At 41.1% G+C, this 17069-nt stretch overlaps 1 protein-coding gene across 2 annotated transcripts in view; it reads left to right on the top strand.

The window, feature by feature from the left end:
* Positions 1-17069, top strand: part of xpo5 (exportin 5) — an 89689-nt gene that overhangs the window by 54254 nt on the left and 18366 nt on the right. Inside the window, exons 16-21 of one of the 2 annotated variants that reach the window (XM_033025481.1) lie at positions 113-154; positions 251-340; positions 5170-5369; positions 5472-5571; positions 6751-6932; positions 15769-15869. In XM_033025481.1, the coding sequence (XP_032881372.1) occupies positions 113-154; positions 251-340; positions 5170-5369; positions 5472-5571; positions 6751-6932; positions 15769-15869 (715 nt within the window). Of the gene's footprint in view, positions 1-112; positions 155-241; positions 341-5169; positions 5370-5471; positions 5572-6750; positions 6933-15768; positions 15870-17069 lie in introns of both variants that reach the window. The other variant, XM_033025480.1, reaches the window with a different exon arrangement.

The raw sequence follows: 17069 nt of genomic DNA, 5'->3' as shown, positions 1-17069 counted from the left end.
TGACCTCTGTTGGTCCGGCAAAACGGATAATCCGGCAAGGGTTTGAAATCAAGGATGCCAGAGTATCGGTGGTGTATATGTACTAAAATTGCCTTTTTTTAAATACTTGCAGCTCTTTGCATCTGCAACGTTTGAAGTGGTTGAGGAAAGCCAGGTAGGACAACTTCCCCTGCTAAAATCAAAGAAAAATTGTTCATTAATCATTTGCTAACAGGTCTATACTTATAGTGTACATTTATTGGGGTTACAGGCGCCAAGGACTAGAGCGGTAAAAAATGTTCGCCGCCACGCTTGTTCATCTATACTCAAGATGTGCAGAGATCACCCAGAGCTGATTATGGTGAGTTTAAAAGGTTGTTGTTATCTGCTTACCACTTTGCTTACATTGAAACATAATCTGAAGCCAGTACACAGGACCCGTTGCAAATGCTTGAGGTTGATGTTTACTGACAGGTTCAGTATAACTTCCTTATAGTTTGAATTTTTTCTTCTTCAATTATATAGCTTATTATATTGCGTTTCAAAATGGACTTTTTGCTTCAGTATCAGTGCTTGTATTTTTCTCTTGCTTCATCCCAGCTAGGCTTATTTCTGAACTTGGGAACTATTGGCTGGGTATATTAGTTATTTTTAATTTTAATTTACCGTTTTGTCAGTTAATTTATCAGATTAACTGCAGTACCCACAGGACCTTCAAATGTATGTACTGTTCCTCGGTTCAAGAACTTTGAGGTTACCCTGAGCAGGCTAATCTTGGGTGGTATTTGGATTTAACCAGGAGGCAAATTAATTTTGGGCCTTTGCTTTCAATGTCTGCCTATTGGTCCTGATGAAATCTTTCTTGTGTCCAAGTGGCGATCCAGCGTCTTTGGCTTTGACCTTGATCGCCAAGTATTTTGTCAGTGTTGTAATTTATAAACTTTGAAAATGGCAGTTTGGGATTAAGCAATAGAGGCTTGTGGAATTATTGCCCTGGAAGAATTAGGATCTTAGAAATGAAGCAAGCAATCAATCAATCAATCAATCAACCTTTATTGTCATCTTGCAAGCAACAGTTGTACAGTGCAAAATGAAAAGACATTTCCCAGGGGATACCGGAGCATCGCACATGAAATTTAAAACATTTCATACATAATAACACTAAAAAACAATCCAGTCCCTGATTGAACAGTATAAATAGTTAAAAGCAGGTAAAACAACAACGTTAAAATGCAGTAAAACCAATCATATAAATGTCTGTGGCAGCTGATTTGAGTGGTCAGTGCCAGTTATTAAAGTGGTCAGTGCCAGTTATTAAAGTGTCCGTGCCAAGCCGCAGAATCAGGTGACTGTGTACAGAGTGACTGTTTAGCAGCCTCACAGCCTGTGGCAGGAAGTTGTTTAGCAGTCTTGTAGTCCGGGCTTTGGTGCTGCGATATCTCTTGCCTGATGGCAGGAGATCCAGGTGTATGTGGAGGGGGTGCAATTTGTCCTTAGCAATTCTCTGAGCTTTTTTCAGACAGCGGCTCTGGAACAGTTCTTGTACCGAGGGTAGGGAGACGCCAATGATCCTCTCTGCTCCCCTCACTACCCTCTGCAGAGCCTTCCTGTCCGAGCAGTTGCAGGTGGAGTACCCCGTATTTATGCAGTACGTGAGTACAGACTCCACCGTACCCCTGTAGAAAGTCCTGAGGATGTTGGTGGGGAGTGAGGCCTGTTTTAGCCACAGCAGGCAAAGGACAGCTTTGCTGTTGTAACTTTCAAAGCTTTTCTGGGTAACAAATGTCTTGAAAGCACATGATTAGTACATGGTCTTGAAATATTTGAACTTGTCTGCTATTTTTGCTAGATGAGTTTGTGTTCTTAATTTGTCAATGGAACTGTGTATGTCTTGTTAGTGCAGTAGTTGGTGCTGTTGTCCCACAACCGTGATGCATCCTTTATCATTTCTGCCAGCTACGATGAGATTCCTTACTGCCAAGAGCTCTCCTTCTCTGTTTAAATAAGATCACTTCCTGCACATCTTTCTTGTCCCCACTTTTATTTAAATCTGCCATTCCCCATTGTACGGTGCTTTCCTGCAACTGGAGCAGGTGCATCTCTCCTTTATCTCTTTCCCTTCCCACTAGTTGCAGGTGAAACAGCAACTAATTTGCACTGCTTCTTATCCTTTATATTGCATTTGATGTGCACATTGTGGCTTCTTGCACATTGTGGAAACCAAATGCGGATTGGGTGATCACTTTGTGGAGCAACTGCACTGAGTCTGCAGAAATACCCTGAGCATCCAGTTGTCTGCCATTTTAATGCACTATCCCACTCTACTGTCCCAGTGTACCACTACACTGGCATCAGGAGAGTGGCACAGGAGTTTGGCGGCATTTTACGTGAAGCTCCTCTATATCACCAGCATGTTAAACAAGTCCTTTTACACTGATGTGATCAAGAATGTGCATCAGTCCATTTACTTTTATAGGCTTCTCAGAAGATTCTGTGTGTCAATGAGCATTCTCTTGAACTTCCGCAGGTACAATATAGAAAGTATTTGACAGGATGCACTTCATATATATATATATATATGAAGTGCATCCTGTCAAATACTTTCTATATTGTACACCTATATATCATCATAGAAAACAGGTGCAGGAGTAGGCCATTCGGCCCTTCGAGCCAGTACCGCCATTCAATATGATCATGGCTGATCATCCACAATCAGTACCCCATTCCTGCTTTTTCCCCATATCCCTTGATTCTTTTTGCCCTAAGAGCTAAATCTAACTCTCTCTTGAAAACATCCAGTGAATTGGGCTCCACTGCTTTCTGTGGCAGAAAATTCCACAAATTCCCAACTCGATGGGTGAAGAGGTTTTTTCTCATCTCAGTCCTAAATGGCCTACCAATTATTCGTAAACTGTGACCCCCTGGTTCTGGACATCCCCAACATTGGGAAGATTTTTCCTGCATCTAGCCTGTCCAATCCTTTAAGAATTTTATGTGTTTACTGTAAGATCCCTTCTCATCCTGCTAAATTCCAGCGAATACAAGCCCAGTTGACCCATTCCTGAAATACTTGCATTTAACAAAGAACATAAAACAATACAGCACAGGAATGGGCCATTCGGCCCACAATGTGCCAAACGTGATACGAAGTTAAACTGATCTCTTCTGCCTGTACATGATCCATATCCCTCTATTCTCTGCACTTCCATGTGCCTAACTAAAAGTCTCTTAAACACCACCATCTAATCTGCCTCCACCACCACCCCCTGGCAGCACGTTCCAGTCCCCCACCACCCTCTGTGTAAAAAAACTTGCCCCACACATCTCCATTAAACTTTCCCCCTCTCACCTTATAGCTATGCCCTCTAATGTTGAACATTTCCACCCTGGGGGGAAAAGGTTCTGACTGTCTACCCTTTCCCTATATTATGCCTCTCATAATTTTATATATTTCCCCTCAACCTCTGACATTCGAGAAAAAACAATCCACCTCCACCTCCCCCGGCTTGGTAGCAGTGGTCCCTCGCAATTTCTCACTCTCAACTCTCACCCAATGTTGACAGCCCTGGGGAACCGTAGGGGGAAGGGGAGGGGGATGGAGGGGGGAGAGAAAAAAAGGTGTTGGTGTACTTTGTAAGCGCTGTAGGTGGCTGCTCTAAGTATACATTGGATATGCAAGCAAATAATTTTAATGTGCCTAGTTGCATGTGACAAAGTACTCAATTTCCTTGTAACCCGTTTAACTGGTCTGCAATTTTTTTTTGTTACTTGTCTGCCATTTCCTTGCTGCCGCCCTGGTCATTCCCCTTTCTGTACTTCTACCTTCTGGGAGAAGATACTGAAGGTCTGGATGTCCGGACTTGAAAATGGTATCTTCTTTACTGCTATAAAACTACTGAACTAATCACATCCTTCATTTTCTCTTCCTGGAGGTGCTACCTTTTACTCTTAACTCTACCTCATTTGATTATTCTATAATTGTACTTTAATATTATTTTGCACAACAATCTTGTACCATTTTGCTGTTTGGTACTTGTTTTATTGTTCTACTTATTACCGTATGTATAGTGTTTACTCTGACAAACTAATCTTAATCTGCACTGTTAAAATGTCATCGAATACAAACTCAAAGAACAATAACTCTCCTTCATTCCAGGAATATTGCTGCCTACAGGACCCTTGCATTCTCCAAATTTAGATAACATGTTCCTCCTTCCTATCTACGAAAGAACCATTATTGCCTACCATCCTTTATTCGTTACCTCGTGTATAATCTGGCCTGCTGTGCATGTCCTGGTATTCCAGAACCATGTTAGCAACAAATGACACTGCTGCAGTAGGTTAATCTGATTCCACCAGCTGCGCTGTATCAGAGAGAGATTCCCTTTTTTCCACCTTTACTTAACTCCAATTTCGCTGCTAGTTTTCAGTTCTGATGAAGGGTTTGTTTTTTTCCTCTGATACTTTCTATCCTGCTGAATTTTACCGCTGCTTTTTATTTTCTGTTTATATCATGTTGACTCTGCTTTTCTTATCCTGCTTGTATAAGTCTGGCCTGCTGGGCAAGACCCAAGGCCTTGCCATTAACAGCACATTGGATGGATCTACACATCCCAGCCGTATCTGACTGAAAATTATTATTTTTAATCTCTTCCCAGATCTGACAAAAGGTTAATTATCTTTCTCCAAATTGTTGCCTGATCAGGGAATTTCGAGCATTTTCTGTTGTTTGCCTCACAGTGACCTACGTCAAATCCTGACCTGTTTGAAACTCCACAGAATTGGTAGTGCAGTGTTCGCATTCTGTCTGACCAAATGGATTCCTTCCAAGTGCTCTGTTTTCCTTGCATGTCATAAAGGCATGCTGGTAGGTTAATCGATTATCGTAAAATTACCCCATGTATAGGTAACTCAGAAGAACTAATGGGGAGTCAAAGGTCTGAGGAGAGAAAATGAGCTGCAGGAGTGGGGGGGGGGGGGGGGGGTTTGGAATCAATGATTGCTCTGCTGGAGGCTGGCACAGACTTGATGGATTGAATGGGTAGTCTCCTGTGTCACAGTAAATCTTCTTATGGACTGCAGTGAAACTAATGAAGTGAACGTGTATTTGAAATATGATTTTTGTTCTTTGAGTAGGATTTATTCAGCTGGATCGTAACAATTGTAACTAAATCTTCTATTTCTATTTAGCCAGTCTTTGAAATGTTCTATGCCCATGTCAAACGTCTGCAACAAGATGAAAGGCAACTGACACAGTTGGAGAAATGTGCTTTAATGGAATCTCTTGTTCTCCTGAGCAATCAGTTCAAGGATTATGCAAGACAGAAAGCTTTCCTGGAGGAGCTTATGGCACCTGTCACCAACCTTTGGTTGTCTGCGGAGATGCACAGGTATATCTTTGATTATATTTTATTTTTACCAATGAACTGTATGACATTTGAAGCAGTTGCCTTGTTTTTGTGTAATACACTAAGGATCACTTTGTGTTGTAGTGTGCTGTCCGATCCAGCGATGTTTCTTTCATACATTGGCGCAGATGTCACTCCAGACGATCCAATTCGAGAAGATCCAGCAGGCATCAATCGATCTAGGGTACGTGCATATCTTTGGTTAAACTATTCCGAAGGAATTGCAGATATGCTCGTGTGCATTACCTCAGGAAAATACTTCATTCAGGATCTTCGAACTGACAGCAATCGATCTTGGGACTACTGGAGAACCATTTTAGTTTTAAGACTCCACTAACCTCTATCCTGCTAACAGTGTAAATGTTTTGGATAATTTTATCAAAAATTATCTTTTATTCAATCCTAAATTTAGAAACCATATAACAAAGGAATCATCTTAAGAGATGGTCATGGAACATATCAAGGCCTGCTGTTCACTGTCCATGATGAAGACTTCTACCACTATTTCTCAACAAAATATTACAAAAAAAAATCAAGAGCTGTAAGGTGTTTTTTCTTTAGGTTGGGTGGGGAGAGAAGTGAAAAAAAGATGATGAAATACCTTTTGAATTACCTAGATGTTTGGAATGGTGATTTTGGTAGGGTGACTAGTAGCGGGATATGGATTGTTTAATATTTATCTGGTGCCATTGTTTTGAGAATCATTTAATTTGTATGTGGCAGAGTTTCATTATGGTGGACAAAATATGTTCTGTTGGAGTTGTGGAGTAGATTCAGAAATGTATTAAGACCTAGAAGTGTAGTTTGTGGTGGTTGTGTTCACTTCAGATATTAGTGGCCAATGTTGCCATTGTTGTGTGTTTTGGGAGGGAAGTGTATGGACTTCCTTCTGAACTTGTTCTAATGCTGTTAATGGCCCAAGAGGTTAGGTCATGTCACGTATTGTTGTAAAGAGGTCAAGTTTGATTTGTCCATTTGATTCTATATTGTTTGTAGAAAAGATTTTGCAGTTTTGTTTTCCGTAAACGCAGATTTAGTCTGCACTCAGCTTTAATTTGTGAATCTGCTCTTTTGACTCAAATTAAAAGATGCATGTTTGACGTGGAAATATAAAAAATTTGCAGAGCACCTGTGTGCAATCCTTCCTTTTGAAATTCTTTGCTCTTCCATGCACGTTGCCTGCGTTTTTAACGCACAATATTCCTGATCGAAGCCCGCTGTTCCTACCTGTTGCAATACAATTAGTTGCAATCAGGGTTTGGCACAACAGTAACCTGGAGGTATTGAGCCGCAGGTACTACTGATGAAGGTCACTGCAACTTTGCCAGAGTTTTCATCTCTGCTTTTTACCTTATTTTGACAGATCAGCTTGTGTGTGTACACCATACTTGGAGTTGTGAAGCGGGCTCGCTGGCCTAGTGACCTGGAGGAGGCAAAGGCCGGAGGGTTCGTGGTTGGATTCACACCCAGCGGGGCTCCGATCTACCGCAACGCCTGCACTGAGCATGTCATCAAACTTCTTGACAACCTGCTCGCCCTGATAAGGTGAATCAAGTTGGCCAAGAGTAGCAACACGTAAACCAAAGCCATTCCACAAAGCACTGGATTTAGGCCAGGAAAATGGTCTTGAATCAGTGAAAAATGAATATCATGACGGGTGCACTTATCAGCCTGCCTGCATAGTGCACTTGCACAGAGTCCTTCATTTGAGCTTGGATGTTGTTGCTTAAAAACTTTTGTATTGCTTCAGGGTAAGGAAGATGAGTAATAATTTAGACAGTGTGATTTGTTTTGCATTGTCTAAATCACTAGAAACCACTAAACTTGGAATTTGTCCCAATTCAAAAGTAATCTTGCTTAACTTGAATTTTTTCGCAATGTTTTATTTTTGCACTAAGAAGTAAATTCAGGTATGTACCCAGTAATGTTGGTTCTTTTAGATTTGACGACGAAAGTATTGGTTGGAGCAAAATCCTACTGGCTATGCTTTAGGAGGATTCGATGTAATATTGAAACTGGCTTTCCACCACAGCAACTCTTCCCATTCTCTCGAAGTAATTTAATTTTAAAATGTGAAAGTTGGAAAGCGTTATGTTCATTTTTTTTAAGAACGCTTTCTTGATGCATTTTGTTCAATGCATTGTATGGTCATTTGCCTCAATATATTTTCCTGTTGAGCAGATATTCACGATTAACCAGAATAGAATTAACCAGAGTAGAATTAAATTCCTGGCATAATGTATGCATTGTTAATGCACACATTGCTAAATCTTTTATGCAAGACTTGCACAAGTTTGCTTTGAAATTCAAGTTTAGGAACAAATTCAGGTTCAAGTTCAGCCCTGAGACCATTCTATATTCTCTGGAAATAACTACATTTTCATGTGCACTCTTGAACCTTTCTTGTTTGGACTATAAAACAATTACTAAATCTTTTGATCTTTTCAGCAGCCAGTTTGGTTAATACTTCTCAATTTCACTTAAAAAAAAATCTGCAATTGTTTGTCAAAACAATTAGAAAACCTAGACTCTTAAAAGATTTAACTTAACCTATTATAAAGCATATTTTTACAGTTGGTGGTTTTAACATTAGTCATAGAGTTATACAGCTCAGAAACAGGCCATTCAGCACAACATTTTATCCGCATTGGAGTACACTTCTTTCCACCCTGCTTCCTGTAAGGACTCCATCCCCTACTCCCAATACCTCCGTCTACGCCGCATCTGCTCCCAGGATGAGGCGTTCCACACCAGGGCATCTGAAATGCCCTAATTCTTCAGGGAACGGGGGTTCCCCTCCTCCACCATAGATGAGGCTCGAACCAGGGTCTCTTCCATACCCCGCAACACTGCTCTCTCTCCCCATCCCCCCACTCGCAACAAGGGCAGAGTCCCTCTAGTCCTCACCTTTCACCCCACCAGCCGTCACATACAACAAGTAATCCTCCGTCAGTTTCGCCACCTCCAACGTGACCCCACCACTCGCCACATCTTCCCATCTCCCCCCATATCTGCCTTCTGCAAAGACCGCTCCCTCCATAACTCCCTTGTCAATTCTTCCCTTCCTTCCCGTACCACCCTCTCCCCGGGCTCTTTCCCTTGCAACCGCAAGAAATGCAACACTTGTCCCTTTACCTCCCCCCTCGACTCCATTCAAGGACCCAAGCAGTCGTTCCAGGTGCGACAGAGGTTTACCTGTATCTCCTCCAACCTCATCTATTGCATCCGCTGCTCTAGATGTCAGCAGATCTATATCGGTGAGACCAAGCGGAGGTTGGGCGATCGTTTCGCCGAACACCTCCGCTCGGTCCGCAGGAACCTACCTGACAGGTGGCTCAGCACTTCAACTCCCCTTCCCTTTCCGTATATGACCTCTCTGTCCTGGGTCTCCTCCATGGCCAGAGCGAGCAACACCGGAAATTGGAGGAACAGCACCTCATATTCCGCTTGGGGAGTCTGCATCCTGGGGCATGAACATTGAATTCTCCCAATTTTGTTAGTCCTTGCTGTCTCCTCCCCTTCCTCGGCCCTCCTGCTGTCTCCTTTCATCCCCCAGCCTTCGTGCTCCTCATTCTTTTTCCTTTCTTCTCCCCGCCCCCCCCACCCCCCTGAAGAAGGGTTTCGGCCCGAAACGTTGCCTTTTTCCTTCGCTCCATAGATGCTGCTGCACCCGCTGAGTTTCTCCAGCTTTTTTGTGCACCTTCGATTTTCCAGCATCTGCAGTTGCTTCTTAAACATTTTATCCACATTGTTGCTCGCCCTGTGATTTTGTGCAAATGTGGCTCAAAATTTGTGGGCAAAGATTTGCTGCTATTCCCTTTTTGCTATTTTTATTTTATTCAAGTTGGCAGTTGTAGAGTCTATGTATATATAAATTGAAAGACCTCAATTTATCCAATTTATGAGATCTTCATTCTATTTATTTGTTTAATGTTTCTAATTTAACCGGTATATCAATTTGGCTCTCAAGTTGAATATGAGAGTGATGGGTACGCTTTTAAGTAACATCTGTGGAATCAACAAAGAACAGCACACCAAATTTAGGGGAGGGTAGGGAGAAAAACTTGGGCTGTCAATATATCAAACTTGCTATGTGGAACATTCGTCCTTTTTGGACAGTTGCACAGCTGGGGATCATCAAAGATAATTTTGTGAATATTTCCACTCAAATTCAGCTATTTACTGTTTTGCAGAGTTCGATTGCCTCTTCCCACTAAATGCCACCCAACAGCTAATGGATACATTTTCCTGGAGACAGCCAAGTCGCTTTATTGGCATAAATGTTTGGAAACAATGAGATTTAAAGTAGTGATCAAACATACTTTTGAATATGAAATTGGAAAAAGCTATCCCTTTAATAATGATCGTGCCTCAAGTCTGCAAATCCCTTCTTTTATCAGTATTCCTGTAATTTCTTTTTGAAAGACATTATTGAATCTGCTTCCATCAGTTTTTGGGCATTGCACGACATTGGTATATTAAAAAAAAAAAAAAAACAACAAATATCTACCCATGGTTCATTAATTGTCTCTGCCCACATATTCTGGTTACCAAATCTCTGCTCCATAAACAATTTTTATTTAATTGCTTCATTAATCTTAAATGCATGTTAAATGTCAGCTTCATGTTCCAGTGAGAATCTTTCCAATTTCCTTAATTCCCCTCCATAAATTTGTGAGCTAGGTGTCTGTTCTTGCCTCTGTAAAAAATAGACTAATTTAATTGTTTATCAGTTCAAAATGTATCACTAATACATTTGTGCATTAAATTTCAGCAATGATGTGACGACACATTTCACCAATCTGACATTGAAGTCTGCCTCTTTCCTCACTTTATAATACACACACACACACACACACACACACACACACACACACACACACACACACACACACACACACTCGAACCATCCATGTCATCAATGCAAGCTAAAACATATAAGTGAGCCAATTCAAAACTTCAGTCTAAAAAAACAATTGTTATTCACTCATGTTTCCTAATGCTATGTCTGTTCTAGCATCATTCTCTTGATCCATATTCATTAATATTGTTTACAGCAGTCTTGTAACTTTTTTGATGTTCCATGTGTTGATTGCTGTCTACCTCTTCATTGAAGGAATCGTCAAGTTTATTGGACAAGTCTGCAATGAGTGACATTAATTAACCAATATTTTCGTCCCCCCCAGTAAAGTGTTCTTAATTTGTTAAGAATTTTGATCAACAGAGGTTTTCCCCACTAATAATGATAGCCTGATTGATCTTTACTGCTTGAAGTTAAGTTGTTTAAAAATGTCTTCATTTGGATATCAGATCTTTTTATAGTTTTGTGTTAGGCTGGGAGAGCCAGTGCAGACAAGGAAGTGTTCAAATTCTCAATCATGGCAATCCTAGTCCAAATGTTAATCCTTCCTTTCTTGATCGCCAGTGCACTTCCAGGGATATTTTCTTGATAGTGGTGACAAGTGGCAATAATTGGTGCTTTGCTATGTATCAAGGGAGTGCCTCCCAAAGTGCTTTCCCTGCCATTCCACCCCCAACGCTTCATCTTGCTTTTTGCCATTACATTTATTGTGGCTAAACTAGCCATTTTTTTTGCACGTATCTTGAAGACTAAAGAATTGCCTGGACCAAATTTTAATTCAGTTGAACGTTGTATACTAAATGCGGGATTTATTGTGAGGAGAGAAAGTATTGAAGGCGTTTATATTTTGATATCTGGAGAAGTTGCAGCTTTACTTAAAGCAGGAGAAGCAGGAAATTCTCCTAGAGATTAGAAAGATAATGTTTGCCATGAGGATGTATCGTTGTACAAGCAGTGCCTTTCTGTATCCTTCATATCTGAAGCATTGATCTAATTTGTAGCTCCTGGAGCTCCTCTTCTAGACGTAAGTTTTGTCAATGGTGTGCCCCTGATTCCAGTAGGTTTTTTCCACGTGTACTTCACATCCAGTCAAACTGTACTTTGATTTCACATGTGATGCCCTGCCGTGAGGCCCACATTGAAAGCTGGCACTGAAAGGATTTGGTCATACTGCTTTTGAAATATAAATTTTTTAAAATTATTTCTAACTTCACTTGTTTAAAGGCATGTGATCTACAATGGAATTGACTAATAATAAATCTGTGCAGTTTAGAATTATGAAGGGGTCTGGGAGGATAGATACGGAGATTTCATCTTTTGGACTTTGTGAGAAGTACAGATGCAAATCTAAGGTCTCGTCAATTGGACTCCAGAATTTAGTTGGGAAATTTCAATATCAAAGTGACAATACAAAATATTCTACCCAGTTATTAGCATGGTTGATTTAAAAAATATATATATATGTGGGGAATTGTTCAGTACACAAGAAAGGAATGAAGGGATTTTTGATGAAATTAGGTGAATTGTGGGAGAAATCTCAAGCAGAGCATGAATACCAGAGTGGACCATTTAAGGTCATCTGGTCAGTCTCTTGTAGATCCTGTAAATATTCTTTATTAATTGAACATTCCACATACTAGTGGAGTACAGATTGCTCCAAACTAAAGTTGTTAACTCACTTTGCTTCTTGGAAACCTTTGCTTTATCTTTCATAAATTGGGTTTAGATAATTTACAGATCACAGAATAACTAACTTATTGCAACTTCAATAGCTCTGTCTGTGATCGGCTCCCTCACATTTTGTTTTCCTTTGGTAAATAATATGTGCTTGTCCGTTTTCAACAAATTTTATTAAGAGTATTTAATATTTCATTTGGATTTTCATAATAATTAGTTTGCAAATTTTGCAAGGTCCTCCATTGCAAAGTGTGTCACTCTGAAGTTCAACAATGCATGAGTTGCAACTTGACAATGTGTTTCCTTCATGTTTACTTGAATAGCATGCTTTCGAATCTTTAAGTATGTCTGGAATTTAATATTCAGGATCCGTCAAATTGGTGCAGGATAGAGTGCTTGGTCTTTCCATCAATTGTAGTGGTTTAATTGTTGACTGCATGTTGGAAAACCGTACTATTTATAATTTGAAGTTTAATTGATCATTTAAAAAATAGTGAGTGCAGTTATATTTGTCGTGTAAAAGGAAATTTAAGAAAGATGTGGCATCTTTTTCTATTTGCTAGTGTTGATTAGTTTGAGTCAGAATGGAGAAGGTGTGCACTACAAAATATATCTGTACAGTGAAATAGCAAACCTGGCTAGATTGTGCTTGATGTATACACAATTGTTAATTCTAAAAAATCAAATCTGATTTTTACCTCCAGTAAACACTTGTGTATCTTGAATCAGGCATTTAATTATTATTCATGAATTAAATTTTAAATGGCGTCTATAAAGTGTATACATTTAATTTTGGATATGCAGGTAAGTGGCATTTTCTCATAATTCCAGTGTATTTTATGTTTAAATTTCATTTTTTCCCCTTATTCTCTATCCATCTTTTTCCCTCTTTCTTCCCTTCTTTCTCATGTTTGTAAACAAAAAAGTGTTCATTGAATATTATTTGTGTATGTAATAAGTTTACTTGCTAGAAAAGGTAGTGAAATATTTGTTTGGAATTGAGATGGGGAAATGATGGATGAAAAAACCTCCCCAAAGGATTTGAATATGTTCTCTAATCCTCCGGGAACAATGTCTTTGTGTGATACTTTTGGGTAACAATACGCTCTGAACCACCTTTTTTGAATGGATTTGGGTGTGGGAAGCTAAATGACCCTTTAAAATGAATGTAGTTGGGCTAAAAAATATATCATTTTTTTTCTAACTGGAACAGCATTAAGGATATTAATATGAAGAATGATTTTGTTAATTGTGGTGACCATCTTAGATTTGGCAGAAGGAAGCGATTGATCACTGACCTTTCCACCCTATTCCATTTCCTCTTCACGTTCATGGTACACAAGTTTGAGATCTGAATATTGAGTTGGGGAAGTGAAATATTGTTTTGATCACATTTGAATGCTTTACCATATGTTCTCGTCAATTGTGTAGACCAAATTTTCACTTTTGGGGGACACTTTACCTTTGTTTATGCTTGATTATATCCCAAATGTACTTGCAAAACAAGAATTTGAACTAATTCAGAATTTTATTTGATCTGGTTTCTCCAGTGATAAAATCTTATTGAATTAAACATTTTTTATAACATATTAGCATATTTTAAAAAATGGACCTTTCTAAAAGAAACTAGTTATAAATGTGCTAAAAATATACAACATGTACAGCCTTTCAATGATAGACGAGCTGGATGAAAGTCTGCTCGTGAGTTGGGTGGAAAGAGTTGGAATACTGGTTAACTTGGCTTTACAGCAAATTTGAATATGAAATTAAACAATATGGATTGCTTTCTTTGTTGCAATTGAAATATTACCTCTCGGCCTTTTGATTTTGAATGGCATTAACCTCAGGAATATTGTGCCAATGATGTTCCGTGTATTTAGAGCCTTTAGTCTGCAGAGGAGTACAGGTGCACAACCTTTTATCCGAAGATCCAAATAACGAAAACCTCCGAATAGCGGCCATTTTTTCGGTCCTTGAAGAAAGGTCCTTGAAAACGTTCACCGAGGGCGGCCCGCAGAGGTGACAGCGGAACCTCCGGTCGGTCCTCGAAGAAAGGGGAACTAAATCCCCATTCATAAAAGAGAAGGTGAGGGTATATTGCGCGGGAGGGTTAATAATTGACAATATGCTGCTGCCTGCCCGCTGAGTTAAAAAGTGCCCACGGTAGACTCACGATACACAGTGTTTCGTGAGTCTTGCGTGGGAACTTTTTAACTCAGCGGGGCAGCCAGCAGCAGACTGTCGCTCGCTTCAGTTTCACCCCACCTACACCCCTCTGCTTCCCGGCCACGTGTGTGACCCCTTCCCTCCCCTCTCCAGCTCCCCGCCCATTGCACCGGCGCGGGGGCTTTGCACTGTCACCGGAGACGTCAGGACCAACGGGACAACGACCCCCAGGCCCACTGCAAGCACGGAGATCCCAGAGACCCACAGCCAGCAGCAGCCCAGCCCCGTTCCAACTCCAGAGGAAAACTGCAAACTGGCCGGAGACGTCAGGACCACCAGAAGCCGTTCCCCGAGCTGCGCCCCCTCATCGGGACACCGACCCCCAGGCCCACTGCAAGCACGGAGATCCCAGAGACCCTCAGCGAACAGCAGCCCAGCCCCGCTCCAACTACAAAGGAACCTGGGTTGCGGATGACGGGGCGCAGCTCGGGGCGTCGTAGGGGCCCATCGGGGAGCGGGTTCCTGTTGGTCCTGACGTCTCCGGCCACCTGCCATCCTCCGGGAACTGTACCGCCCTTGCAGGAGAGTGGGGTTGTTTGCAGTTGCAGAGGGAGGGGGCAAGGGCAGTTCCCAGTCCACGGGGGTGGCCGGAGACGTCAGGACCAACGGGACACCGACCCCCAGGCCCACTGCAAGCACGGAGATCCCAGAGACGCACAGCCAGCAGCAACTCCAGCCCAGCCCCGCTCCAACTCCAGAGGAACACGTAGGGGCAGAAGCTGACGGTGTGCAAGGTACGTCTTGTTCTTGGGGTGGCGGATGAGGGGGCGCAGCTCGGGCTGTGGGCAAACTGCCACTTGTCGCCGTAGCGGCCCATTGGGGAGCGGATTCCTCTGTAGTTGGAGGGGGAGGGGGGTATTGTGCTGTTTGATCGCCCCCTGCTACCCCAGGGACAGGGAGACACAGCGGCTTTTTAGACTGGTGCGCAATCACTTCCAAAGTTCTGCCCACACAGTCAGTACACCTCTCCTACACTGCATTTCATACAAACATTTATTCTGCAAGAAAAAACTACATTGAAGACTCAAACTCGCGACCGAGTTTACTGCCGGGATCAAGGCGCAAACTCGCGACCTTGCGGATATGAGCCGAGCACTCTACCACTGAGCCAGCCATTAAAATCTACGCTAAAAAATTTCCATTCCGAAGACCGACAAATTCTGAATTACGAAAAGTGTCTGGTCCCAAGGCTTTCGGATAAAAGGTTGTGCACCTGTACTGTCATTTTGAATACTCTGCTTCATCTTGGTCTTCTAGCTGTTCTCTCTTTAAATGTGGAGAGCTTGAAGAGATTCTTATCGGTCACCCAGTTCATCAGTTGCCTACCATTTGCTCTCAACAGATGCCTGGCTTCTGCAGAGGAGTGCTGCAATAGAAAGACCAAAACATTTTTTTTTGGGGGGGGGGGCAGTAATCCCTCTATTGACATTTAAGGAAGATAACAGTTTTAATTTCCTGGTTTAATTGCCTATCTGCATCAATTTGTGGATAGGGTGTCTTAAGTCTGATCTTAAGGGCTGCACATCCCTTTTTATGATGGTATTTAAACCACAAGGGATTAAAAATAAAAAAAGCAAATCAGGACTTATAAGTGCTATTATGTTTTCTTGTTTGCAGGACCCACAACAACCTTTGGCTGCCAGAAATGATGGCCCAGCTCAGCCCACACTTCATGAAAGCTCATGACATGCTGGAAGTGGAAAAAAATGCTATCCTTGGTATATATGTGGAAATCTACAAATTAAAACAGAAACAAGTGCAGCCGTATTCAATATAAATAATTCCTTAGTTTTGGAACTTTACCTCGTAATGAATGAATGAACGAATAAGTTTATTGGCCAAGTATTCACATGCAAGGAATTTGCCTTGGTGCTCCGCCCGCAAGTGACAACGACATAGTGACAGTTAGGAATGACACATAAAACATTAAACATTAATAATAAAACATTATTGATTAAATGTGAATTAAATAAAATACCAGAGCAAAAGGAGGCTACAGATTTTTGGGTATTGAGTAGAGCTACTACTCGTGGAAAAAAAGCTGTTTTATGTCTGGCTGTGGCAGCTTTGACAGTCTGGAGTTGCCTTCCAGAATGGAGTAATCAGCTAGTACTTTTAAAATAAATAACTCACCTAATTAATTATAACATTTGGATACTTTTAGTAGTTTCATAAACTGCTTGATGTATTGCAAAAAAATTCAATTTCTTTTTAGAATTTTTAAATTTCTTCATGAGGAGATGCTTGTTAATTTCCATAGGTTTTGAAGCAAAAGGAAGGCTCTTTCAAATGTTCATTTTTCTCATATTTCCAATGGTAGCGATAAAGATTGGTTTATAGATTGATGTATTTTAGTTTGTATTTTTTAAATTTACATCTGGATAAGATTTTTTGGCGTCGTTGACTAATAATTTTGAAGAATGTTATGTTAAATGCTAATTGCTGATATCAGTAGATTAATGCCAATAAGTGTTCTGAAGTTTACTTTCAATAGAAGGAAAGGAACGTTTGTCGGCACTGGGTCTGTACTCGCTGGAGTTCAGAAGAATGAGGGGGGACCTCATTGAAACATACAGAATAGTAAAAGGCTTGGATAGAGTTGATGTGGAGAGGATGTTTCCACTAATGGGAGAGTAGGACTAGAGGTCATAGCCTCAGAATTAAAGGATGTTCTTTTAGGAAGGAGATGAGGAGAAATTTCTTTAGAACCTGTGGAATTCTTTGCCACAGATGGCTGTGGTGGCCAAGTCAGTGGATATTTTTAAGGCAGGGATAGATACATTCTTGATTAGTGCAGGTGTCAGAGGTTATGGGATGAAGGCAGGAGAATGGGGTTAGGAGGGAGAGATAGACAAGCCATGATTGAATGGCAGAGTAGACATGATGGGCTGAATGGCCCAATTCTACTCCTATCACTT

The sequence above is a fragment of the Amblyraja radiata genome, chromosome 8 (genome assembly GCF_010909765.2).
Source record: "Amblyraja radiata isolate CabotCenter1 chromosome 8, sAmbRad1.1.pri, whole genome shotgun sequence".
Classification (NCBI taxonomy): Eukaryota; Metazoa; Chordata; class Chondrichthyes; order Rajiformes; family Rajidae; genus Amblyraja; species Amblyraja radiata.
This window is presented reverse-complemented; position numbering and strand designations above follow the sequence as displayed.